Source organism: Triturus cristatus, chromosome 5_2, assembly GCF_964204655.1.
Source record: "Triturus cristatus chromosome 5_2, aTriCri1.1, whole genome shotgun sequence".
Taxonomy (NCBI): Eukaryota; Metazoa; Chordata; class Amphibia; order Caudata; family Salamandridae; genus Triturus; species Triturus cristatus.
In genome coordinates this window covers 11,856,864-11,882,993 of record NC_140588.1, presented here as the reverse complement: position 1 = coordinate 11,882,993, position 26,130 = coordinate 11,856,864, and the positions used below count along the sequence as shown (strand labels likewise).

General features: G+C 46.1%; 1 protein-coding gene across 1 annotated transcript in view; it reads right to left on the bottom strand.

Annotated features, from left to right (window-relative positions):
• Positions 1-26,130, bottom strand: part of DNAH5 (dynein axonemal heavy chain 5) — a 5,853,083-nt gene that overhangs the window by 139,096 nt on the left and 5,687,857 nt on the right. The window contains exon 77 of the mRNA XM_085606747.1: positions 12,426-12,578. Coding sequence (XP_085462873.1) covers positions 12,426-12,578 — 153 coding nt within the window. The remainder of the gene's footprint in view (positions 1-12,425; positions 12,579-26,130) is intronic.

The window sequence follows — 26,130 nt, the reverse complement described above, 5'->3', positions numbered from 1 at the left end:
AAATGTTTGTGTGTTTTTCATTTTTGATTATTCTTGCTGGTCCTGTGTGTTAGAAATAACGCAGTCAGTCCAGCTGACAGCTGCTCATCATTAGGATGAGCTTCTGTCAGATGGGGGGTGAGTAAGGCAGGAAAGGAAAATCAGTTATTGATAATAAGCCTGACAAATTAAGCAGGCCAGAATGTTCGCCTCTGAGCTGTAGGTACGGTAATTGCGCATCACTGCTCATTTATATATGTTATTAGTTATTACTAAATTTCACAGACATGATATCACCATTATCATGCTGTCAAAATAGCAGACAGCACGTTATCAGTGTATGTCTAATTGGTATTGGAGATGAATAAAAGAAGAAAAAAGGTTATGCAAGACTGAAATATGTGTCACATGACTGCCCTTCTCTTATAGACAGGCAGCCTCGGTCATATGTTTCCAGATTGGACATTAAGGAACAATTATGATCTGTACACTGGCATCTTAACACTTGAAATGCCTGTTTTAAATAAGGACTGCCACCCCAGAGTGACAACTCTGCCTTTTAGAATGTTGTAAATGGGCTTCCACAAATGAGGCTCGGTATTTAGGGTAATGAGAAAATATCTGACAGGATTTCCTTTTTAAAGTTTGCTTTAGTAAACTCATTCTTGTAAATAGTGGCGCCAAAAGTTGACATGTTTTTAAATTAGGCTATTGGGTTTGGGCTTCTGAAGGGAGACGTTTGAATATGAAAGGCGAGGGATGCAGCTTATTGTATAGGTGGAAATTATTGCAAAATGACTGATTTCTTTAGCAGACAAATTATCAATTATGACATTATCAACATTAATAAATGTTCTTAAACTTGGTTTTCCAAATATTTAGGAAGCTTAGCATTCCTATTAGGGCCTCCTAGCATTAATATTGACTTCAGGTTGGTGTAGGTTCACATAATAGGGACATTTGCATATGAGATGTCATTTGGCCAGCCTATGAGCTCACACAATGAGGTTTGTACATTTGCTAGAAGGATTTCTCGCCATTTCAAATGCGCTGTGCATCTCCTATAATTTTGCTTACGCCCAGTTGCTACACACAGGGTTTGATAGTGTTTGACAGCAGTGAAATCTGTTTCAGATTTCCTCCTGTCAAAAAGGGGGGAAGGAGGAGAATATTGGCTTCCTGAGGAGAATATTGGCTTCCTGCTGGCCCCTGAGGAGGTTCGCTTCCCGCTAGCCCCTTAGAAATTAGCCCCCTTAGAAATTAAGCCGAGGAAATAGGTATGTTGCTCTTCCCCTTTCTCATGTTTTATTGTGATCTTTCAGGGGAATTAGTTGTGGGCACCGGAACGTATTCAATTGATTTCTGGCCTTTCACAGCCCAAGACACAAAAGGAAGTACGTGCATTCATTGGCCTCACTTCATATTGCAGGCAGTGGATCCCCCAGTATGCTTACATAGCCAAGCCCCTAATACAGTTGACGGCACAGGAGGCAGCTTCTACTAATGTCCTCCCTTGGACACAGGAACACACTGTAGCATTTGAAGAATTAAAAAGAGCTTTATGTCAAGCACCAGTTTTAGCGATCCCTGATTACAACAAATCTTTTATGCTTTTTGTGACAGAGCGGGATGGAACAGCACTATCTGTCCTAACACAAGATCATGCAGGAAAACACAAGCCCTGTGCTTATTTTTCTACTACATTGGACCCAGTAGCACAGGCTTTGCCTGCGTGCCTAAAATCTGTTGCAGCAACGGCCTTAGCCATAAGACAAAGTGACTCAATAGTGCTGGGCCACCCCCTGACAGTACAAGTACCGCACGCAGTGGAGGTTCTCTTGAACCGGACACAAACCCAACACCTGACTATAGCAAGACTGACAGGTTATGAGCTGACGTTATTTCAACAACACATAGAGATCAGACGATGCAACATACTGAATCCTGCTACTCTTTTGCCCTCCAGTACAGAAAACGTTCCACCACATGACTGTGTTGAAGTGACTAAACCAAGACAAGACTTGACAGATGTTGCACTCCCAGACCCTGACCTAACACTCTATGTTGACGGCTCATGCATGAGGACGGGGCGGGAGAATTAGTGGCAGCGTATGCAGTGACCACTGCTACTGAAATCATAGAGACTAAAAGAATAGACATACTGTCAGCACAAGCAGCAGAGCTCATCGCCCTGACACAAGCGTGCATAAGAGCTAAGCACTTGAGGGTAAACATTTACACCGATTCACAATACACATTCGGGGTAGTTCATGATTTCGGAGTACTGTGGAGAGAAAGAGGTTTCTTGACCTCTCACGGGGCCAAGATACAGCATGGCCCCCTTATACAAGCCCTTCTGGAAGCGATACATTTGCCGACAGCCATAGCTATCCTGAAATGCAAAGCACATACTAAAGCCACAGATACCATTTCTCAAGGCAATGATCTGGCAGACCAAACTGCTAAACAGACAGCTCAGACCCCACTAGACATGACGAACTCACAGATACCATCAATGACCAAAGCCATGACAGTCAGGGATCCTTCCAGGGATGTACAAGAAATACAGACACATGCTACTCTAGACGAATTAAAGAAATGGTCGGAACAAGGAGGGGTACTGACTGATCAGGGTTGGATGACTAAGGGCAAAGCAACATGGTTTCTTCCTGATTCGATGGTACAAGTGATCATAAATACCGCACATAGTCCTGCACACTTAGGAGAGAAAGCAATGCTAGACAGCTTGCAGAATATATGGTTCAACAAGCACCTGCGTGCAGCAGCGAAACAAAAGGTCAGAACATGTATGATCTGTTGCCAATTCAATCCAGGTAAAGGCATTCCGATGGAACAAGGTGGATTCCATCCACCTGACCACCCTTTTGAAGTCCTCCAGATGGATTATATCCAAATGGACAGATGTAGAGGTTACAAATATGTCCTGGTAGTAGTATGTTCACTGACAAGGTGGACAGAAGCTTATCCAGTCCCTGATTATACTGCTGTAACTACCGCCAGACAATTGGTGCGAGAGTTTTTCCCACGCTATGGATTACCGCGTGTCGTATATTCCGACAACGGTCAGCCTTTCTCCTCTGAACTCATGAAACAGGTGTCCCTTCTGTTAGGGTATACCTGGAAGTTCCACTGCGTACGACATCCTGAGGCAGCAGGCCTTGTAGAAAGACACAATCAGACCTTAAAGATAAAACTAGCAAAGATTTGCGCAGACAAAGGTGTAGATCGGATGGTAGCCCTGCCGGTTGCCCTCTTTTACATGCGAATGGTAGCCCATTCTAGAACAGGCTTATCTCCCTATGAAGTGGTCTTTGGTAGACCACCGAATATGTGGGGCACTCCGATGCCTAAACAGATTACTGATGTTGATAGTAACATGCTGACAGATTACCTGGCTTCCTTGATGTCTGCACTACTCTCTTGTCGTTCGCAGGTTGCTGCCGCCTTCCCTGACAACACCCAGGTCAAGGAACACTCCATCGCTCCTGGGGATTATGTCCTAATAAGGAACTTTGATAGATCCAGCCCTCTTGAGCCGAGGTGGAAGGCGCCGAAGTTAGTGTTATTAACAACGAGGACAGCCGTTAAAGTCGAAGGACGGAAAGGATGGGTTCATCTTCATCATTGTAAACGCTACTTCGGGGATAACGATTCTTTTAAAAAGGACACAAACTTTTCAGACTTTGAGCCCCCTTTACTAGAGGAGACTCCCCAGCAGGAGTACAAAGCTAAACTTAGATCTAAAAAGTCAGAACCCGTTTGATCAATTAAGTCCACTAGGTGGTGAAGCGGTTGAACATGTATTCTGGCTTGCATAAGATCTTGGACAATGATAATGATAAAAAGAGCAAAATGAAAAGAAAATACTGTAAAATATTACGTAGTAGATGTATAGTGACCTTGATTTTTCTATCTCTTCTATGCATCACGATAATATGTATCAGCTTAATACTACATGCTATTTTTCCTCCTATTGCCTCACTCTTACACTCCTCCACTAATGATACCATAAAGCACACATTTAGTGATCTGCCATCCCATGAGCTATCATATCGACTTGCCTTACGCAACAATACCTTTATTCAGATGCTGCACCATTCACATCAGACTAGCAATGCTACAGACTGCTGGGTCTGTGGCCGACTTCCACCATATCAGAAGGTGAAGGGAGTGTTGCCTCTTTTCCCTTTTCCGTTCTCCCATAATGGTTCTTGCGGAGCATGGTTTGCCTTAATGACATCCATCAACGGTGATGCCAAAGAATGTCAAGACAAGGAGTGTAGAGGCGACTGGGTATGGGGTAACTTGACTAAAGTCATGAATGAAGCATGTTTCCCAGATGAAGAAGGTCTTCCCCAAAGGAAAGGTACAGATCTAGAAAATGAAGAGTATCTGCAAGGAAATGCGACCCTCGACTTTATAGCGTTGAATGTCAAGCCCATACACAATGTAGGTCCATCCTCAATTACAGTCCTGCCAGTAAAAGGGAACTTGTGTGTCAGAAAAGAAGGATCAGTACATTTGGGGCACAGCGAGTGTAATACTATAATAGAGTTTAAAGACAAAGGAAAGTCCTATTTCAGAGCATCACGACACACCTACTTTATTTGTGGCCAGACAGCCTATGTACAGCTGCCCTTGGACTGGGGTGGGACGTGCTACATATCATTTCTTATATTCCTAATAACGCACCGTCTGTATACAAAGCAATGACAAGGCTCCACAAGATTGCCCAAAGCATACATCAAGACCCAGGCACGTGGACTTGGTCCAGTTAGCTCTGGGGAGTAATATCGGCATGGGGATGGAAAGTGTTGACCGTCTGTGGGTTAATACTACTAATGATATTCAGTTGTTGTCTATGTCTGCAGTGTGGCCCGGCTGTTTGCGGCCTGTGTACTACTGCATGTGTTCAACATCCCCATTTACAGAGCATTGAAAATGGAAAAATAATGCTGCAAGAACAGATCGACTGTCTCATGAGAATAGATGTGACATGAAGGGTCCACTAGGGGACAAGGAGGGAATGAGGAAATAAAAATTATGAGACCTATGTGTCCCCTATGTGCCCCCCAACGCTTTATGTACACATGCATGTATCCCATGCATTTCCCCTCCATGGCCTGTCTATCATGATGCTTATGCTATAACGTGGCCTGCCATCATCCAGTCTCCCATGAGAGAAACGACAACTCTGCATTGAGGCCTACACGTTTTGCATCATGTTTTCCTGTACTCGTGTCATTTTCATGAAAGCCCGTTTTTGTGGCTCAGCCAGAGCCGAAATGAGGTTTCAGGCCTCAGACGCTCTGAGAGCTGCAGCTGCATATCTTTGGCCTTGCACACTTGGGCCTCAGCCAAAGGGGCCCTGTCCGAGGTGCCGAGACAGTATTGAGCATGGTTATCTGCTTACTCCTACTGAACCACATTCCTGCCTGGAGAAGGAGGAATAAACACCACCCGTCTGCAAAGGAGAGAGCCTAGCCTTTCTGTCTCTTTTTGTGTGATTGCAAAGCTCACGTCAGTGAAAAGCCCATAGCCTCCATGTAAGGCATACGCAGTGAATGAAGAAATAGATGCCACATCGGCTCTTGGTGATGGGCAACCTATGTCACAGATCAGTCCCTGCTCCGGACTTTAGATATCAGATAATACAAGATGTACTGGTCGTCCTGACACTGAAGGTCTCACTTCCAGACTCCCCGATTGCACAGCAGCCCTTCCCCACGTCAGTTACACGTCATGCTCGAGTTGAGCACAAGTAAGGCAAAGTTCCAGTAAAGTTCCAGCTGATCACGCAACCCCTTCTAGGCATCCACCCACCTATGACATTCACCTATGATCATCAAGTGGACGCCACATGGACGCCCACCTTCACGCCTACTTACACACCCACATGCTCTTATCTCATTCTCTCTTGCTCTGCCTGAAGCACTCCTGCTTACGTATATTATTGAATGTATATATACTGTACTCTGTGAATAAAGTTTGAGAATTCTGATCAGAAGACCCGTCCTGATCCCTTGTGGTGATGGAACTATTCTCCCTATAACTCGAGTTATTTGAATAAAGCCCTTTTGAACCTGATACCACAGACTCAGCCTCTTGCTTTATACATGATCATATTGATACCTATAGAAATTCTGAGTGCGTAATACTTTATTTACGACAACATACATACAATTGTACCTTCCATCATTGTGATGAGTTCATCCTACTGATGATAACAAATAATACATATTTGACTGTGTACACTATAACAAGTTATGAGCATACACAGGAAGAAACTTAACATAACATGATTGACAAAAATAATTAATGAGTCTAGTAGAAGTGACCACTGACGATGCGAGCATTGAGGGAAATCTTGATAGGTGTCCCTTGATGGTTCATGGTAGTGGCTTTTAGACAGACAAATGTCGGTTCAGAGTGAGATTTGTCTATAGGGTCTTGTGTTAGCCATAAATTTGTCTAAGGTGGACCAAATTGCTCTTGTTCTCGCTTTCCAGGGTGTGGTCTGTAGTGAAATGTTATCGGCCCCCCTAAGAAAAGAGATCCCATTTATCCAGGCTTTATAAGAGATTGTAGCTGTTTTTTTCAAGTTGTTCAGGATGAATTTACATGCTAGTGTACGTACGAAATCCAACAAGTGTCTGTCCTATTCTTTGTTTAGGTTTGGGTCTAGTGGACCTGTGAGTAGGAAGGGAAAGTCCCAACAAGGGAAAAAGAAAAATGTTTGATAATAAATTCAAAAATATTGTCCCAGTAAGTTTTTAGGGATGGGCAGTATAAGAACATGTGTGCAAGATTATCAATCCCTTGTTTGCAATTCCAGCTTGCAGGTGTGTCTCTGATTTTTAGGTTGTGTAGGCGGGAAGGGGTCCAGAAGGGCATCTGTATCAACATAAATTTAGTTTGAGCCAGGACTGGGGATATCTTATAAAAAAATTTGGGACTTCAATATTTTAGACCACTGCTTATTATTACCGATTGTTAGACCATCCACTTTTCATTTGTCCTGCATAGTTTCCATGGGTTTAAGGGATGTTGGTGTTAGATATTTATAGATTCTTGGGACTTTGTTCCCCGTTTAGACTAGTTACTTGAAGAATTCGGGTAACAACGGTGTTATATCGGTGTACTCTAGTTTCCAGATGCAGGATTTAAGTTTTAAGAATTTGTAAAAATCCTAATCAGTTAGGCAATATGTGTGTTGAAGGTTTGCAAATGTTAGTGTGAATTTATTTAAGCCTAGTTGATTGATGGTGAAAATGCCTTGTGGAGACCAATCTTCCCAGAGAAGTATTTTTTTTTTTAAAGAGATAGATTTTAAACATGAATTTAGAAATATTAATTCTTCCCTACACCCTGACAACGATGCAAAGAGTAAACTAAGAGGCAAGTCTGTTATGTGCACTCTTTAGGGGGTCCTGTTTTCCTATTATACAAAAACAATATTTTTGTTTAGTTTATTAAATCAAACACAGAAGGGGGTTTTGTACAGCGCACATCCTGGAGTCATGTTTTTCTAGGTCTTCTTATATGTGATAATGAAGGAAAAGAAGAGAAAGTGAAATAAAACAATTGCCTAGGATCACACACTTTGATTAAGTGGGGAAGCCGGGATTAATCTCAGGTTTCCTGGATTCACATTGTGGAGTTTAACCGCTAAATGCAAATGCTTCATTTCCAGTATACCCACCTTACCGCCAGCTCCTCTCCCCCAAACACCTAACTGCCACCCTTATGACATCAATGCGGCCCTAGGTCACATCACAGACCAAACATTTTGGCCCCTGGAAAAATGTTTGTGTGAGTACCCATGGTCTACAGTGTACACATGTAGGAATACAGTTTGATGGATAGGCAGGATTAAAGGAATACATGATTGATATTTGGAGTTCAGTACACCTCCACAACCCAATCCTTTGCCCGCCCTCTGCTTCTTTAGAGTTCCCTCAGGTACTAAATCTCAGAATACAGTAACACTTGACCAATGGAGGTAGCTATGCTCTATTGTGTCTCATGATATATGGCTCCAGCCAGGACTCTTGATAATGATGGATATCACAGATCACTTATTGGGAATTTAGCTACTGTCCTGTCGTGAACTGAATGACCTAGCTGAAACACACAATTTATGCACATTATTTATTCTTCTTCATAAAGAGGGTTCTTTGCCCCGCACCAGGGGTAGTTTGTTGGAAACCTATTCCCTTATTCATGTTTCATATATTTAATTTCTTCACCTTTGAGTAAAGCTCTAGGTGAGGGGAAGGCTTAAGATGATATTTAACTTAACCTGATTTTTTCTATTTATTTAAAAAGTTTTATATAGCGCTAGCTCGACCCGTAGGTATCAGAGCGCTTTACATACACACTGTAAAAAACAGAAGGAAATTGCATTACATAGTAGGAAGGCAGTAAGGAAGCAAAATAGAGATAAAGAAATACAACATGAAAAATAGGTAAACAGTGCAGCGGAGGGAGAGAAAACAAACGAAGGTGGTTAACACAGTCCGATCACCAACTATCCTTGAATGTCACAGGACAGGGGAGTCAACCCGGATATTAAAGTCTAGGTTAGTTGACATTGGTCAGGAAAGTATTTGTTAAGGAGATGGAGTTTCAGGTCCCTTTTGAAACAGGAGAAGGAGGGGTTGCATTTGAGGACTCTAGGGAGAGCGTTCCACATCCTGGGAGCGTTGTCAGAAAACGATCGGTATTGGGTGGTTTTCTTTTTCAGTTTCGGGGGGATAAGAAGGAGTGAGTTGGAGCTTCTCAGCGTTCTGGATTGACCTGCTCTTATCAGTTTGTTGTTCAGGTAGTTGGGGGCCGGAGAGTGAAGGGTTTTGTGTGTGATGCAGGCCAGTTTGTAAATACACCTCCCTTCCATGGGAAGCCAGTTGAGGGAGTTGAGGGCTGGAGTGATGTGTTCGAATCTTCTTACACCAGATATGAGTCGAGCGGCTAAGTTCAGCACTGCCCTTAGTGGGGCTAAGTGAGCTTTTGGAGTCCCTGTTAGGATGGCGTTCCCGTAGTCGATTTTAGAACGAACTATGGAATGAACTACTGTCTTGAGGTCATCATGGGGAAGAAAAGGTTTCAATTTCTTGAGGTGTTTTAGTGAGAAACAAGCACTTTTTGCAGAGTTTTTGATGTGGTCCTCTACTTATAAGTTCTTGTCAAGGGTGATGCCTAGAGACTTAACTGAGTCGGATAGGACGAGGGGGCAGTTTAGGGCAACCAGATTCTTGAGCCACTCGTGGATTGGTCGGTGGTTGCTTTTTGGAGAGTATAGGATTAGTTCCGTTTTATCTGGGTCGAGCTTTAAGTGGTTAGCGTTGAACCAAGTTTGGCTCTCGATCAGAGTGACATTGAGGTGTTGGATGTCGCTGGGAGACTGGATTTTGAAATAGATTTGGGTGTCATCAGCGTAAAGGTGGTAATTAACTCCCGCTTTTTTCAAGATGATTGTGAGGGGCTCCATGAAGAGATTGAAGAGGGATGGGGAGGGGATCGAGCCTTGCGGGACCCCAAGTGTGACTTTCGTTGGCTTCAAGAGACAGGAGTTGATTTTAATTTGTTGCGAGCGGTGCTGAACGAAGGAGGTGAACCATTTCAGTACTGTGCCATTAATGCCGGAGCGCTTCGACAAGGTCTCCAGAAGAGAAGGATGATTTACTGTGTCGAATGCCACAGATAGGTCAATAAGGATAAGTAGGCAGGCATCACCTTCATCTAAAGCCTTGTGAATATCGTCCGAGATGTTGAGCATAGCTGTTTCAGTGCTACAGCCTTTCCTGAATCCTGATTGAAAGGTGTTGAGGAGGTTGAAGTCATCAATGTGTTTGTTGAGTTGGTGGAGAATGCATTTCTCCAATGCTTTTGCAAGGAACGGGAGGTTGGAGAAAGGTCTGAGGTTGTTAAGATCATTAGGGTCGGCCCCTGGTTTCTTGAGAATGGGTGTGATTTGCCCTATTTGAAGGGAGTCGGGGACACAGCCTGAGGTGAGACAGGCGTTGATGATTTTTGTCCAGAAAGGGTAATGGTGTGGTTGAGTTCTTTTATAATTGTGGATGGGAGGGGGTCCATAGTGTGGGAGGAAGGTCAAGAATGAGGGTGGAGTGGGCATTGAGCCAGGATTCTGTGAGGAAAGCGATATCAATTTCTGCAGCGAGTAGAGCTTCAGCAATGTCTGTGGCGTGTTGTACTGCTGATCTGCAGTTTAGGAGCATGGAAGAGAGAGGGCGGGGAGCCTCGATGATGGGGGGAGTTAGGTGGATAGAGGAGTATTGAGCAGGAAGTCTAGGCGACTGGGCAGTTTTAGGGATTCTGTTAGTGCCAATAATAACAGGGATGGGGAGAGCGGCTGACTTCTGGCTCAAAGCGAGGTAAGAGTTGTTGATCTCATCAGGTTTCCATACCGACAAGGGTTGGCAATCCCGGTTGGGTCGAAGTGCCTGGCTCTTTGAAGGATTGGAGGGTCGAGGGGTGCTCTGTGGGGCCATGGAAGAGGTATTGAGGGAGGTAGGATCAAATCTACCCGGGGAGAGGGAGCACGGAGGCTTGGACCTGTTGAGGAGGTCTTGTTGTAAGTATAGGAAATCGGCAGCCAGGGAGTTAATTTTCTGCTCCATTCTGTTCAGTTGCTGAGTTATTTAGCTGAAAAAGTTTAAGGCTTTTGGCAGGGGCCGAGAATGATTTGGGTCTATGGAGGGAGAGTGAGCAGGGGTCAGGGGTAGGCCGGAATCAGTAGGATTAGGAGAAGGGAGAGGTTGGACGCGGGGAGCTGGATTAGTAATGATCCCATTCAAGGAGTTCAGAGGAGGAGTAGTGGGTCTACTGTCCAAGTGAGGAGGGAGAGAAGTTCTAGGTAGGAAGTCAGAGTTCCGGGGAATGTCAATGAGATTAGCAGTGGAGGCTGGTTGTGTATGTGGGTGTGTGACGGCGGAAGGGGAGTGTGCAGTGGTAGTAGGGGGGAGAGTGACCGCTGGATTGGAGATGACGTTGGACAAGGGGGAAGAAAGGGTCGGGGGAATAGGGTCTATGTTGGAGGAAGGTGTAGATTGTGAGGAAGAGTTCAGACTATCAGGGGTCGAGAGGGGAGTACCTGTGGGGATTTCGGTCACGGGAGGGTTAAGGTTAGAGTCCGGGCTGTCAAGAACGAGATCGGCCTTGTGGTGTTTGCTAGTTGTGAGTTACTTGTTCCTGGTGTGATCAGTTGTTGTAATAATGGTGGATGTTACGCGACGGAGAGTAATGATAGGGGTAGTGTGATTGTAGTGAGTGATGGTGGATGTCCATGAGTTGAGGACAGGTTCTTCAGGGCAGCAGGGGCATAACACAGGCCCCCGCAGGGCGGGGGGCCCCGAGCTGCAAGGGGGCCCCCACAGCACAATACTCTGGTCCAAGAGCTCGGATCAGATCCGGAGTGGGGGCCCCTCCGTGTACGTGGCAGGGGGGCCCCCTCAACTTTCGTTACGCCACTGCAGGGCAGGGAGATTGGATCAGTTCCACGTTATTGGTGAGGGTTGTGGGCATAGGGATACTACTTTATACCACTGATACTTTATACCAATCTGATCTACTTTATACCACTTTTGACTGGTTTATTGTTTTTAATTTGCCCTGGCTAGGTAAAATGTCAGGATATAAAATGTATTCCAGCCTAATGGATGTCATTTTCTTAATCATTACTGATGTCCCATATTTTGCTCCATACCTGTATTATTATCTCTGTATCAAATATTTGATGATAAAAATATAAACGTTTGGTAACTATATTTGCATTCATACAGGCAATATTCTTGTGTTGCCCCTGAATAAAATTGATTTGGATAAAAATATGTGAAATAACTATAACTGCAACTTTGGTCCAAGGTTACTGGGCCTTCACACCAAACAGTGACAAGGCCTTTAGAGACTTGCTCAGAGACTGACATCACAAAACCAATAAAATTAATTCACTGACAAAAGCTGCAAGTTTAACTGTCAGAGTAGATGCTTTCTGCTTTATTAGTGAGAAAAATTTAGGAATAACATACAATCACTAGCTGATGGAATGTTAATGCTACAGTGCAAAGCAGCAAAAGTTTTCTATATCCCACCTAAAATTGGTCAGAAAACGTAATCACGACAAAGAACTGATCATAAGTCTACAGATCAAATAACATGTAACAACACCAGTGACTTATTAATAATATTTTTAAGAAGGATGTCATTCTTCACTCTTCAGTGGACAAACGTTGTGCAATGTGTACTTTCCTTAGATAATAGGGGTTTTCAAACAAAAGAACATGTCGTGAACTGCAAAGGTGCATTGCACATTAACAAAGCCACATACATCTACGTGTTTTTATTTTTACTTTAGCATTTAAAAACCGCATAAATGATCAACAGGATAAGTTACAAGTGGAATGTACCTGTCTCATTGCAGTTAAAAATCCTTGTGGGTTAAAGAACCCTGTCATCCAAAAGCAGTTTGGCCGACCCTCAAATATCCAGACGGAAAACTGGTGATTTCGGTCCAAAAGTTCCGTAAACCAGAAACCCAGGGTACTCGAAGCCCAAGAAGCCTTAAGAGAGAGAGAGAATGAAAGCAACTTCATTACATGGAGATTTTATTACTGAACGTTTTCCTATTGATGTCGAGATTTTCCATGTTGATAGTAAACAGTACACAAGAATAACAAAAGCGCGACAGTTTGTCCTGTAGCAGTGCACACGTCTTTCACGGTGCAAAAAACACTTGACAAGCTCATATGTGGTGTTTGGAAAATATCTCTATTTGCCAGTAAAACCAGACAAAGCTATGAATGTAAGGGCTAATAGCTGTTTTTCATGATATTTAAGACCTTTTATACATTTTAATTGCTTCATAGACACAAATTCCAACAACTCCACGAAAATGCCCTTGCTATCTGATTTGACCTTTATTGACTTAAAGCGCAGTCAAAGCCATGTGGTTAGGTCACCAGCATATAATATAAATTGATCATCCACCCTCATGCCTGAGTCTTGCAGTATTCCTTCGCATGTGAATCAACTCAAATGCAGTCCTTTCTGGTGCCACACTATAGTGGAAACGTCCAACAATTACTACTGTGGATTTAGGGGCTGTAGAGAAACCCAGTAAATATTTCACAAAGCAATTGGCCCTTTGTTCTAGGACAGACAATTAGAGTGCCTAAAAAAGGTGATCAAATGTTTTCGCGAGATCATACAGTAATGACCATGACTGGTAAAGAACAATACCTTCCTGATGATCTAATTCATCCCATTCCTTACGCATTGAGGAAATATCCTCCACCAGCCCCAACGACACCACTTCCCAAACTGTTTTCCAATTCCATGGATGATGACAGTCATTGTCTTACAAAAACAACTGCCTGCAAATGTACTTCCCATTTTTTTTCTCATGCCCTTTTTCCGTTTCTACTTTATGGGCTTTCAAAAGCTGCAGTGGCGCTTTTGTTTATTTACTATCTTTTTCTATTTATTTTAGACTTTTAGATTTTTTTAAGGGGGTGGAGAAATGATTATATGTTGGGCAAGCAGGAGGCTTTAAAGTGCACCAGCTGTTGAGATTCACTAGCTGTTAAAAGAAAATTACAGACATACATGCCATCGTTTGGAAACAGAAAATCAGATGATGGAGAAAACAAATCAAGGGAGGGGTTCCCCAATGAGTTGAAGAGATGTGGAAGACATTTCCAACAACACTATGAAAACATACAGTTGTGATCACTGTAGGTAAATTTTCTTGCAGATATTTTAGTTTCCTACCAAGTCAACAAGGATTTGCCGCAGTAACAAATTAAAAGCCTCAACATATAAAGATGGCTGCCGGAAACAAAGCCTGTGGCTTGAATCTTTGGCAAATTATCTGCCACTTCCACACACAAAAGTAGACTACTACTTTCTATGCTCAACAGGACAAAGCAGGCGGCTTCTTGAAACATCAGTGTTCTTTACCCGCGTCTTGATACGCATACCTTAAAAGGGCTAAAGGGTATCTTCATGCACATTTGGAGTTAATTATTTCAAATGGGTGGAAGTGTTCCACTGTACCAAAATGCCAAAAACGAAGTGAAGGCTAGCGAACCAGTGAAGCCTCTGATTAGCGGTGGTCAGGGGGAAGGAGGTGGAGTCGAGTGAGCAATTACGTCACCCTAGTTGTAAAACAGGTCCTTAACATTGTAACAACCTTTCCTGGGAGGGAAGGAAGGGCATGGCTTGTTGCCCAAATGAAGATGGTCACTTGACAGGAATTTCTGGTGCGACTGCTGGGATATTTTCAGCCTCCTGCAGCTTCTAGGCCGAAGACCGCACCCACATCGACATGTAAACAGCAGAATCCCTTCTGCTCTGTCGCATTACAATATGAGCTGTATTTCTTCAATGTTTGCTGACACAGCAAGTTGCGTACTGATAAAGCAATTGCATGCCATTTTAAAATTACCGCTGAGGGAAATGTCAGCGTTTAAGCCATTGCACCTTGACGTTTAAGCCCGCATTTGTTCCCCTGAACACTACACTTGTTATTTTGCCCATTTGGTCTTCTTAGGAGCATTTCTGTCTGGAAAGGTATAGGAATTTGTGACTCAAATTGTTCTTTTATGTAAATTCATCAAGCAGAGTTCTCCTATACAACCCTATGGGCAAAGCTAGAACCCTCAAACTTTCTACACCTGTCACACCCTTGTCTGCACAATACTGTATTGACATAAAGAACTCCTTTGCCGTTCTTGACCACGCAATGGAAGCTCTTGGTACCCCTCATGATAATATTCCGTCATGTTCATTCTTCACCCCCGTCCTATCACTAAAACTGTCTCGAAGATACCTACGGCCACTCCTCTTCCAACTAATACTTCTCACCTCTTAAAGCTATCATCTCAGTTTTCATGGAACTCATTCTGGAGGAAATCCTTGCTTTAAAACCTTATATAGAAGACACCAATTAGAAACTCCAACAGCTTGATGACAAATGGTCTTTAATGGAGAATAGAGTTGTGGTCATGGAACCAAGGATCAGCTACATTCGAGATGCTGCTCAAGACGTTCAAACCAAAATTGCACACCTTAAAAAAGTGACAGAAGATTTGGAGAATGGCAATAGACAAAAAGAATCGCCACATTTTTGGTGTGGCGGATGGGGTGGAAGGCTCTCAACCTATTTCCTTTTTTCAGTCCTTTATTCCAAATGTCTTGAATATGCCAGAATGTATCCATTTGAACATACAAAGAGCTCATAGACTTAGTCATCACCCACACTTTCCTTCATTATCACACAAACCCCGTGGGGTTATCATCAACTTTTTGGAGTAGCAGGAACTACTCACGGTAATTAAAGATTCCAAAGCTAAAGGTCGAGTTACTGGGTCTGGCAACTCACTCTTCTTCCCTCAAGATCTCGCTGAACCCACAGTGGATAGACGGAAAACATTTACGGACAAATGCCCTGCTCTTCGCTCCCTTGATGCTCGCTTTAGCTTATTTCATATGGGTCTCTTTAAGGTGACGTATAAAAATTAAATGATGATGTACGAAGACCCGCTCTACTGCAGAAGTTTATAGACAGTTGTAAAGTTGAAACTATGGACATCTCTAAATTTCCGCATTCCTAAATGACTCTCTCTATTTTGTGTTTATCTGTATATGTTACTTGTATATGGCATGATCCCATGATATTACATTTAGTTATTTATATTTGTTTCACTCTCCTCTTGTGTGATAACATGTATTCTCTTCTCTTTTCCCCCCTAACCCCTTCGCTGCTAGGCCTTTTTCCCCCCTGTGCTAAGTCTTTTTGGGGGAGTTCGTGCTTAGGCCACTGTAACTTTTTTGACTACATAAGGTATCCACGCCAAATTTGCGCCCTTTTTTTCCAACATCATGGGGATTCAAAAGGTACCCATGGTTTGTGGATTCCCCTGGAGAGGACACAGAAATTAGCCAAAATACAGCAAAAGGTTATTTTTTTAGGGAAAAAAGGGCTCCAGATGAAAGCGTCTGTTTTTTTCCCTGCAAATGCTATCAAAAAAGGGGTTGTGGTGCTTAAATCACCATCTTCCCAGCTTTCAGGGACAAGCAGACCTTTGTCAGAAAACTAAAAAGTTTTACACAGTTTTGGCTTTTTTCTTGGACATAGCCTATTTTTTGTGCTTTCAACCTCCTTCCAGTTAACGGTAGAAATGGGTATGAAAGCAATAATGGATCCTGGAGAGCTATACATTTTTAAAAAATAGACAACATTCTACATTCAGCAAGGGGTCATTTGTGTAGATCCTTCAAGGTTTCTTCATAGAAACTAACAGTTAAACATAGGAGAAATTGAAAATTAGTTGAAAAAAACTGCCATTTGTGTCAACGTTTTCACCTGTAACTTCTTCTAATTATGACAGCTGTATAAAAGCAATATACTGTAACATTTGCTGGAACTTTCTGGTTGTGGGGATATATAGGACTTGTAGGTTCACCAAGAACCCGACGAACCAAGAGCCAATAACTGAGCAGCGTCTTGCAATGGTTTTTTATTATGTACCGGGTATATAGCAATTATTTTGGGAAAAGGTATACATGGAAAAATTGGTATGAAAGACACCTATGTATTTGTGAAATGACTTCTTTTTTACACAATGTGTTTCATTTGGAAGGCAGAAATGCATCGAAAGTCAATAGGTAATAACAGTTGCTCTACAATTCTGAGTTCCCCTAAGTCTCCCGATAAAAATGGTACCTCACTTGTGTGGGTAGGCCTAGTGCCCGCGACCAGAAACGGCCCAAAAAGCAAACTTGGACACTCCACATTTTCACAGTGAAAAATGACCCTTTTTTTTGCAAAGTGCCTAGCTTTAGTCTTTGAACCCTAGTTCTGCCGGCACCTAAGGAAACCTAGCAAACCTATACATTTCTGAAAACTAGACAACCGGGGGAAACTAGGGAGGTATGGTTTGCGTGGATCCCCCAACGTTTTCTTACCCAGAACCCCCTCAAACCTCAAATTTAGCTGAAAAAAAATCACTTTTTCCACATATTTTTGTGTGAAAAAGTTGTGGCATCACCGGGCTGACACATACATTTTCTACCATCCAGCATTCCCCCGGGTCTCCTGATAAAAATGGTGCCTCACTCGTGTGGGAGGCCCAAGTACCTATGACAGGCAAGGGCCCAAAACGTTTAGAGGCGACATCAAAATTGCCTATCACCAAACAACCTGGTTTTGCAAGGGGGGTCACCTGGGTTTTTGGACCCGTGCTCAGCGGCCAGCTAGGGAAACCTACCAAACCCACACATTTCTAAAAACAAGACACCCGGGGGGATTCCAGGGAGGTATGGCTTGCGTAGATCCCCCAACGTTTTCTCACCCAGAATCTCATTCAAACCTCAACTTTTGCTGAAAAAAATCACTTTTTCCACACATTTGTGTGTGGGAAAGTTGTGGCATCACCAGGCTGACACAAATTTCCTACCACCCAGTGTTCCCCCCGGTCTCCCGATAAAAAGGGTGCCTCACTCGTGTGGGAGTACCCGCGACAGACAAGGGCCCAAAACATTTTGAGATAGAAAATGTAAATTGGCCTCGGGAGGTTGGAGAAGCTCTTACCCAACCTCCCGAGGCCAATAAAAAACAAAGGGGAATCCCTCTGCTGTCTGCAGCACAGGGATTTAGTGCCCCTGTTCTCATGACGGAATGGTTCCGTCATGAACACCGATGCTCATGACAGAACCATTCCGTCATGAGCATCGAAGGGGTTAAGTACTCTCATTCTTATGTTTCTCATGACTGCATTTACATATATGTATATGTGGTATGGAGTATTCCTCCTCATTTGCATCTGGATTCTAGTTGCGCCATCTTTCCCCTGTGGCCTCACCACCACCACTCAATAGTTCACCTCTTGGTAAGTTACTTGTATCCTCCTGTCCTCCCAATTATACTGAAGTTATCCTATTTTGTTACTCTTTTCCTGCTTTCGATCTTCTTACTATTACTTCTCTTCTCTCTCTCTTTCATTTCTTACTTTTCTCCATTTCTATTTATTTTCTTCCATACTCTCTTACTTTTCCAACATTATTATTTTCTCATATACCTCAAATTTGTAATCTCATGCATAAAGTTCTTTATTTTATTAATGCACAAGTTACTACTTGTGTAACGATATATCTGTAAGAGACATTAGTTAGTGATAGGTTCCTTACCTTATAATATTCCCCAGGCGTCAGTCTGGATCCGGAAAGTTTTCTGCTTAGCAGTACCCCTGCACGCCAGTAGGTGGCGCCGTGCATCTCCGCGCCCGTCACTGGCGTCGTGCACGCCGGGACGACGTCACGGAGGCTACTTAGGCGCCACCCATGCACGCTGATGTCAGTTCTGTACACAACTTTCTGCGCTGAAACGCAGAGTCATGCGAGAAACTGACCTTTGGTGCATAAAACTAGGGCCCTAAAAGGGGATGACCTGAACCCTAGTAATCATTTCGCAGAACGGGGAGGATGGATGGGGCGGTAAGGAATCTATCACTAACTAATGTCTCTTACAGATATATCGTTACACAAGTAGTAACTTGTGCATCTGAAAGAGACACATTAGTGATAGATTCCTTACCTTAGAATAGATACCCCAGCAATACCAACCCCGGTGGTGGGTCCGCGAACAAGATACACCAGAAAGTCACGGAGCACAGAACGGCCAAAGAAGCCGTCTCTCCGGACCAGACTGTCAAGGCAGTAGTGTTTGGTAAACATGTGCAGTGAGGCCCACGTAGCTGCCTGACAAATATCCTGCAAGGGGACACCGCGTCCCAAGGCAGTAGTGGCCGCAGTTGCCCTGGTCGAATGGGCACGCAGACCCACAGGAGGCTCCTTCTTGGCTAATGAGTAACATGCTTTGATGCACAGAACGACCCATCTGGAGATGGTCCGTTTGTGCACCGCCCGACCACTTTTGGCGCCCACGTAACCAACAAAGAGCTGATCATCCACCCGGAACTGCTGTGTACGCTGCAGATAGAATGCAAGCGCACGTTTAGGGTCCAGACGGTGGAGCCGCTCCTCTTCCCGTGAAGGATACGGAGGCGGAAAAAAGGTGGGCAAAGTGATGGTCTGCCCGATGTGGAAGGGTGTGACAACCTTTGGCAAGAAAGAAGGACGTGTCCTCAGAACCACCTTGTCCGGATGAACAGAAAGGAAAGGAGGTTTGGAAGAAAGAGCCTGGAGCTCACTCACTCTCCCGGCAGAGGTGATAGCTACCAGGAAAGCCGTCTTGAGAGTAAGAAGACGTAAGGGACAGTTATGAAGGGGCTCAAAGAGAGCGCACATCAGAAAAGTCAAGACAAGATTCAAGTCCCACTGAGGCATTATGAAGGGCACAGGTGGGAACGTATGCGTAATGCCCTTAAGAAAACGGTTAACAACCGGGGACTTAAAAAGAGAAGGCTGATCAGAAAGCCGTAGGAAGGCAGAGATAGCCGAAAGATCACCTTTAAGAGTGCCCAGAGCAGAGCCCTGCTGGGCCAAAGGAAGAAGGAACAGGAGAACCTCAGAAAGAGGGGCAGAAAGGGGATCCATAGTCTTAGCTGTGCACCATGCCACAAATCTGTTCCACCGACAGGCGTATACTGTTTTAGTGGAGGGACGCCTGGCTGCCAGGATGACATGAAGATCGAAATGTGTCAACTGTCACCGCTCAATCTCCAAGCATGGAGGTGGAGACTGGATAGGTTCGGGTGGAGGACCATCCCCTTCTGCTGCTACAGAAGTTCCTCCCGAAGAGGCAGACGGATCGGGGGATCGATGCTCATACTGAGTAGCTCGGGATACCATAGTCTTCAAGCCCAGTCCGGAGCCACAAGAATAACTTGGGCCCGGTCGCGCCTGATCTTCTTCCGCACTCTGGGCAGAAGTGGTATAGGCGGAAAGGCGTACAACAGACCGCAGCTCCACTCGAGATGAAAAGCGTCTCCGAGTGAGTGCCGCCTTGGCAATTCCAACGCGCAGAACTGATGACATTGCGCGTTCTCTTCGGTGGCAAATAGCTCTGACCACGGCTCTCCCCATCGCAGAAAGAGACCGTGCGCCACGTTCAAGTTCAGACGCCACTCGGGATCCACCATGCACCGGTGGCTGTGTTCGTCCGCCCTGGCATTCAGAGAACCTGCCAGATGTTGAACCACCAAGGTAATGCCTTGATGTCCCAGCCACGTCCAGAGGCGCAGAGCCTCCTAACAAAGGGTCCATGTCCCCACCCCGCCCTGTTTGTTGCAATACCATACGGCGGTGGTGTTGTCCGTGAACACCTGCACTACACTTCCCCGGACAGAGGGAAGGAATGCCTTCAGTGCAAGTCGGATCGCCTGCTGCTCCAGAAGGTTAATATGGAGCCGGGACTCCACCGGAGACCAGAGGCCTCTGATCTCCGCCTCTCCCATGTGGCCTCCCCAGCCCAGGAGGGACGCATCCGTCACTACAGTGTGCTCCGGCTGGGGAAGGGAGAGGGATCTGCCATTGACCCAATCACGATTCGTGAGCCACCACTGCAATTGCTGTGCAGTGTCCTCCGAGATCTGGACATGATCGGACGGTTTGCCCTGATGCTGCGCCCACTGGAACTTCAGGTCCCACTGCAGTGCTCGCATATGCCATCTGGCATGCGGCACCAGCAGGATGCAGGAGGTCATCAGGCCCAGAAGCCGGAGGGACATCCTGACTGAAACCCGGGATAGAGGCTGAAAGAGTGGAACCATAGCCAGAATAGCCTGGACTCGCTGTTCGGGAAGATAAACCTAAACAGCGTTGAATCCAGAACCGCTCCGATGAAAGGGAGCTTCTGAGAGGGACTCAGGTGCGACTTCAGCACATTGATGGAGAACCCCAGCAGATGCAGGAGGTCGGCCGTAGTCTGGAGGTGGGAGACAACTGCCTGGGGCGAAGCCGCCAGTCGTCGAGGTAGGGGAAGACTGACACACCTGACCTGCGCAGGTGAGCTGCGACCACCGCCATCACCTTCGTGAACACCCGAGGGGCGCTGGTAAGGCCGAAAGGGAGCACGGCAAACTGAAAATGCTCCTGGCCTACCGTGAACCGCAGGTAATGCTGGTGGGCCGGCAGGACGGGAATGTGAAAATAAGCGTCCTGCAAGTCCAACGCTACCATCCAGTCTCCAGGGTCCAGGGAAGACAGGACCTGAGCTAAAGTCAGCATCTTGAACTTCTCCTCATGGAGGGAGCAATTGACGTCCCGGAGGTCCAAGATGGGGCGCAGGCCCCCCCTTGTTCTTCTTGGGGACCAGGAAGTAGTGGGAATAGCAACCACTCCCTACTTCCTGATCGGGAATGTACTCTATGGCCCCCTTGGCCAGGAGGGCCATGACTTCCTGACGGAGAAGAGCCAAATGATCCCCCGACATGCGGTGGCACCGAGGTGGCATGGCTGGAGTGGAGGACAGAAAGTGGAGCGAGTAACCTTGGCAGATTATCTGTAGCACCCACTTGTCTGACGTAATCTCGTGCCAGTGGTGGAGGTGAGCCCTGTCACCCACTGGCGTGGGGTGCCCCCTGAAGCTAGGATTAGGAAGGTTTCGAGGCGGAAGCAGCGGGGGTGGAAGTTTACTGCCCCGCACGCTGGTTACTGGACCCGGCCCTGCGGAACCCACGTCCGCGGCCTCGCTGAGGCTGGTTCTGCACACGTTTGCTGGAAGAGCGTGCCTGGGTACCCCTGCCTTGGCCACGAACGGACCTAAACCCTGTTGTGGCGGGAGTATTCGAGGAAAGACCCAAAGACTTGGCCGTGGCACAAGAGTCTTTAAAGCACTCCAGGGCATTGTCAGCCTTATCACCAAAGAGGCGGGAGCCATTGAAGGGCATGTCCATGAGCGAGCTCTGGACATCGGGTGAGAAGCCAGTGGAATGCAACCAGGCGTGGCTGCCGCAACGCCACCGTCATGGAAATCGCCCTGCCCAACGAATCGGCGGTGTCCAAACCACACCTGATGGCAAACTTCGCCGCATCCTTGCCCTCCGTAATTGCTTGGGAAAGGACAGCCTGGACCTCCTCAGAGCACTGAGGCAGAACCTGTGTGGGAGTAACGGCCCAATAAGCAGGCGGTATTAACCAACCTCAACCCCAAACTGTCTGAGAACAACCTCTTGCCATATTGGTCTAGCCTATTAGAGTCATTATCCGGCGGAGCTGAGGGAAAGGCACTCTGCGATGTCGAGGCCTGAATGACCAGGCTCTCAGGCGTGGGGTGAGTGGTCAAGAAGGCGGGATCACCAGGTGCCGGGCGATGACGCCTAGCGATGTTCTTATCCAGCGGCGCCTCCGAGGCTGGCTGCGATCAAGTACCCAAGAGGACTTCGGTAAGGGCCTCATTGAAAGGGAGCAGCACCTCTGACGATGCAGACGCCCGCTGGAGTCCAGCAGTACCCCAGCAGTACCCCATCTCCTCTACACCCACCTAAATCCTCCAAAATAGCTAATATAACAATCCGAGGTTGTGGCTCAATACGGCTACCAATAACTGCAGAGAAAGTGGCAAAAAGTGGCGCCATGCAGACCTGGATTGCCGGGCAGTACCATATCACATGGAAGAAGTCTCCCTGAGAATTCTGACATCTGGGACAAGTGGGGTGGCTGCTAAATGCCAGCTCCCTACAGCTGCAGAGGTGTCATATATGCTAGGTGAAGATACTTAAATTGCACCATACAAAGCCTGACTGATAGTGCTAGCGTTCAGGAAAGCATGCATGCATCTCGCCAGTCGGCCTCATCCAACTCCACAACCCAGGTCTCCCATTTCGCCCTTAAAGTATCCAGTCTTGTGGGGGAGTGTATTACCAGGGACCGATAAATCTGTGACAGCCCTCCCTTACCCAAGTGACTAATTAGGAGGAAATAACAGACCCGCAGGACATAGTCACAGCCTTTGCACAACACTACGAGACAGTTTACACTTCCAACGCACAAGCAACCATGGAGGAGAACCTGGCCTTTCTTAAAGACATACGTTTGCCCACACTAGCACCCCAAGAGGTGCAAACACTAGAAGCACCTCTTACAGCTGATGAAACTTCGGCAGCTATTAAAGGGCTCCAACCGGGCAATGCTTTGGGTCCAAACGGTGATCCCATGGAGCTCTACAAAAAGGAGGCAGATACGCTGGTACCACACATGTTGAAGATGTAGGAGACCAGCCTAGAAGAGGGAATACTCCCTAGAGACCAGAGAATAGCGATCCTTGTGGCGATCCTAAAACCTGGTAAGCCTCCACAGGAGTGCACCTCCTATCGCCCAACTTCGCTCCTTAATGTAGAAGCGAAAATATTAGCGAAAGCACTGGCGACCAGGCTCCAACCATATCTCATGACCCATATACACCCCGACCAATCTGTTTTTATGCCGGGCCGGAACACGGCGATGAACCTGAGATGGCTTCACGGCGTACTGGCCCGCATATCAACTATCCAAGAAGAGGAGGTCTTCCTTTCATTAAACGCCAGCATGGCCTTTTATCGGGTGGAATGGCCCTTTCTATTTGCAGTATTACAACACTTTGGTTTTGGCCCCAAATTTCGTGTCTGCGTTCAGCTCCTGTATACACAGCCAATGGCTCATGTGGTGGTTAACGGGCGAGATGATTTCCCCCCTGGGGCACCGAGCCAGACAGGGCTGTCCCCTGTCCCCACTCTTGTTTGCTCTGGTACTCGAGCTGCTCGCGGCATGGATAAGAGGGGACCCAGTAATACGGGGACTGCGATGGACAGAGCGATGGGAGGACCGCATTTCCCTCTATGCTGATGACATCTTGTTATACATGTCTTCCCCCAGACGATCGATTAATTGCTTAATAGACATCTGTGCGTCCTACGGCAGGTTTTCCGTGTACTCGATTAACTGGGCAAAGTCAGTCTTGTATGTTCTTCATGGTCCCCCCCCCCCACGCTTGCCCAGAGATGTAACGATACAAATTGGGGAAGATGGTTTCAAATACCTGGGCATCCATATCACGCCAGATCACACTCAATTTTATGAGCGTAACCTTATGCCTCCCCTCCGGAGACTCAAAAGCGAAGTGAAACACTGGCACTCACTGCCCCTGACGCTTTTGGGCTGAGAGGCCCTATTCAAAATGATGGCTCTCCCCCGGTTTCTATATGCTCTACAAAACACGCCATTTCCAGCCCCAACTCCTATTTTAAGTAAATTGAGGCAGAAGTGGGCCTTCTCCTCTGGGAAGGAAAGCCTCCCTGCATAGCAATGTCCAAGCTCACAAGGAGCTGGTCCGATGGTGGAATTGCCTTACCCAATGTGCAACTATACTATTGGGCCTCTCAACTTAAAGTGATTAATCAATGGCTCTATGCCCCGCAGGAGGAACTGGCCCTTCGACTGGACAGACACACCCTTGGCACAGACGGACACCTGGGCTCATTATACAACAAGGCCCGAAAAAACACGTTGGTCGGCCCCACTGCACATACAGTACACGTCTGGTTCACGGCGCAGCGAGTGCTCGGCTGGGAGGGTCTATTTACACAACATACACCACTTTTGGACACCCCAAGACTGGGTACACTTCGCAACAGTAAAGGATTTACTAGATGGGACCTTCTTGGCATATCCAAGGTTGGGGACCTGTGGAAGAAGGGGTGATAGTGACAATTGCCCAGTTGCAAGCAACATACCAGATGGCTGATAGGGAGCAATTTCGATACCTGCAAATCAAACATGCCCTTACCAAAGCCATACCTCAGGGTACTGATCTCCCCGAGTCCTCACCGCTAGAGGACCGTCTCCTGACGGACTACCTCACTAAAAAGGCAATCTCTCTTACATACCGCAAACTGATAAATAATCAGAAAGATCCCACCCGCACCCTGAGAGAGAAATGGCAGGCACAGCTCAGAGACATGGACGATCAGGACTGGCAGGAGGCACTAGCATCCTCGCGGCAAGTGGCAATTCCACCCAGATTGTGCAGTTGAAAATACTGCTCAGAACATACTATACCAGGATGACACTTCATAAGATCGGACGGACTGAAACACCTTTATGTCTACGGGGTGTGGGCTGGTGAGCACTTTTTACCACATGTTGTGGGACTGTCCCAACATAGCACAATATTGGGGGAAAATCATGGCCACAATCGCCCGGGTCTGCGGCTTTGAGGTCCCTCCAGAACCACGGAGGTGCCTCCTCAACATTTGGGAGCCTACTGACCTCAACCATGCAGCACAGGCCTGGGCGACTCTAGGGATCACACTAGCTAAACGTAATATCACACAACATTGGGGAGCGCGAGCTGCCCCCTTGCATCAGCATTGGTGTCATGACTTGGACAGAGCAATGGTGGCAGAAAAAGCGGTATTCATTCACAGAGGGTGTCCCCGAAAGTGGGTGCCGGTGTGGGGAAAGTGGAATTCATTTCGAGGAAACATATGCGCCCCCCCCCCCGCCCGAGGAATCCGACCCTGATCTCAGTGACTAACATGCACAACCAATCACATAGACAAACTAATACCTGCGCTTAAGAATTGTATGTCTACAAAGTTGAAAGTAATATGCATCTGCTCCTTGCACTCTCCTATGAGCTACCTTGTATAATGTATACTCTAAAATGTGCAAACGTCGTATATTATCAGCAATGTTTTAAGTATATAAAAATAAAAAATGTAATTTTAAAAACCAATCTATTCACCAAGAGCTTGGCATAATTTTTTACGTCACTGTTCATAATGAACATGGGATGTAAGAGCGTGCAAATCATTTGCTGTCGGCCAGGATTGGGTAGGACCACGATTGTCGCACAGTCGACCTCAGACGGTAGATGGCCTTTGTCAACCGCCTCTTTTTAGAACTGGAGCAGAGGCGAGGTAAGCAATGGGCCAAGCTTGTGGTAAAATTCCAATGGGACGGGCATTGAAGTTCTTCCTGAGTGTGAGTCTGATGTAGGGATAATCTGTCCAGTTCTAGCTGCCTGCAATTTGGACTCGGAGCGCGAGTGGGGATTTCCATGCTCCTGAGCCAGAATGAACGATTCCAGACTGTCCCCTTCAGAGCCTCTTTGAAAGGAACCAGCCACTCCTGCAAAGACGCCTTAAGAGTTTTCCACAGGGTGCCCTCCGA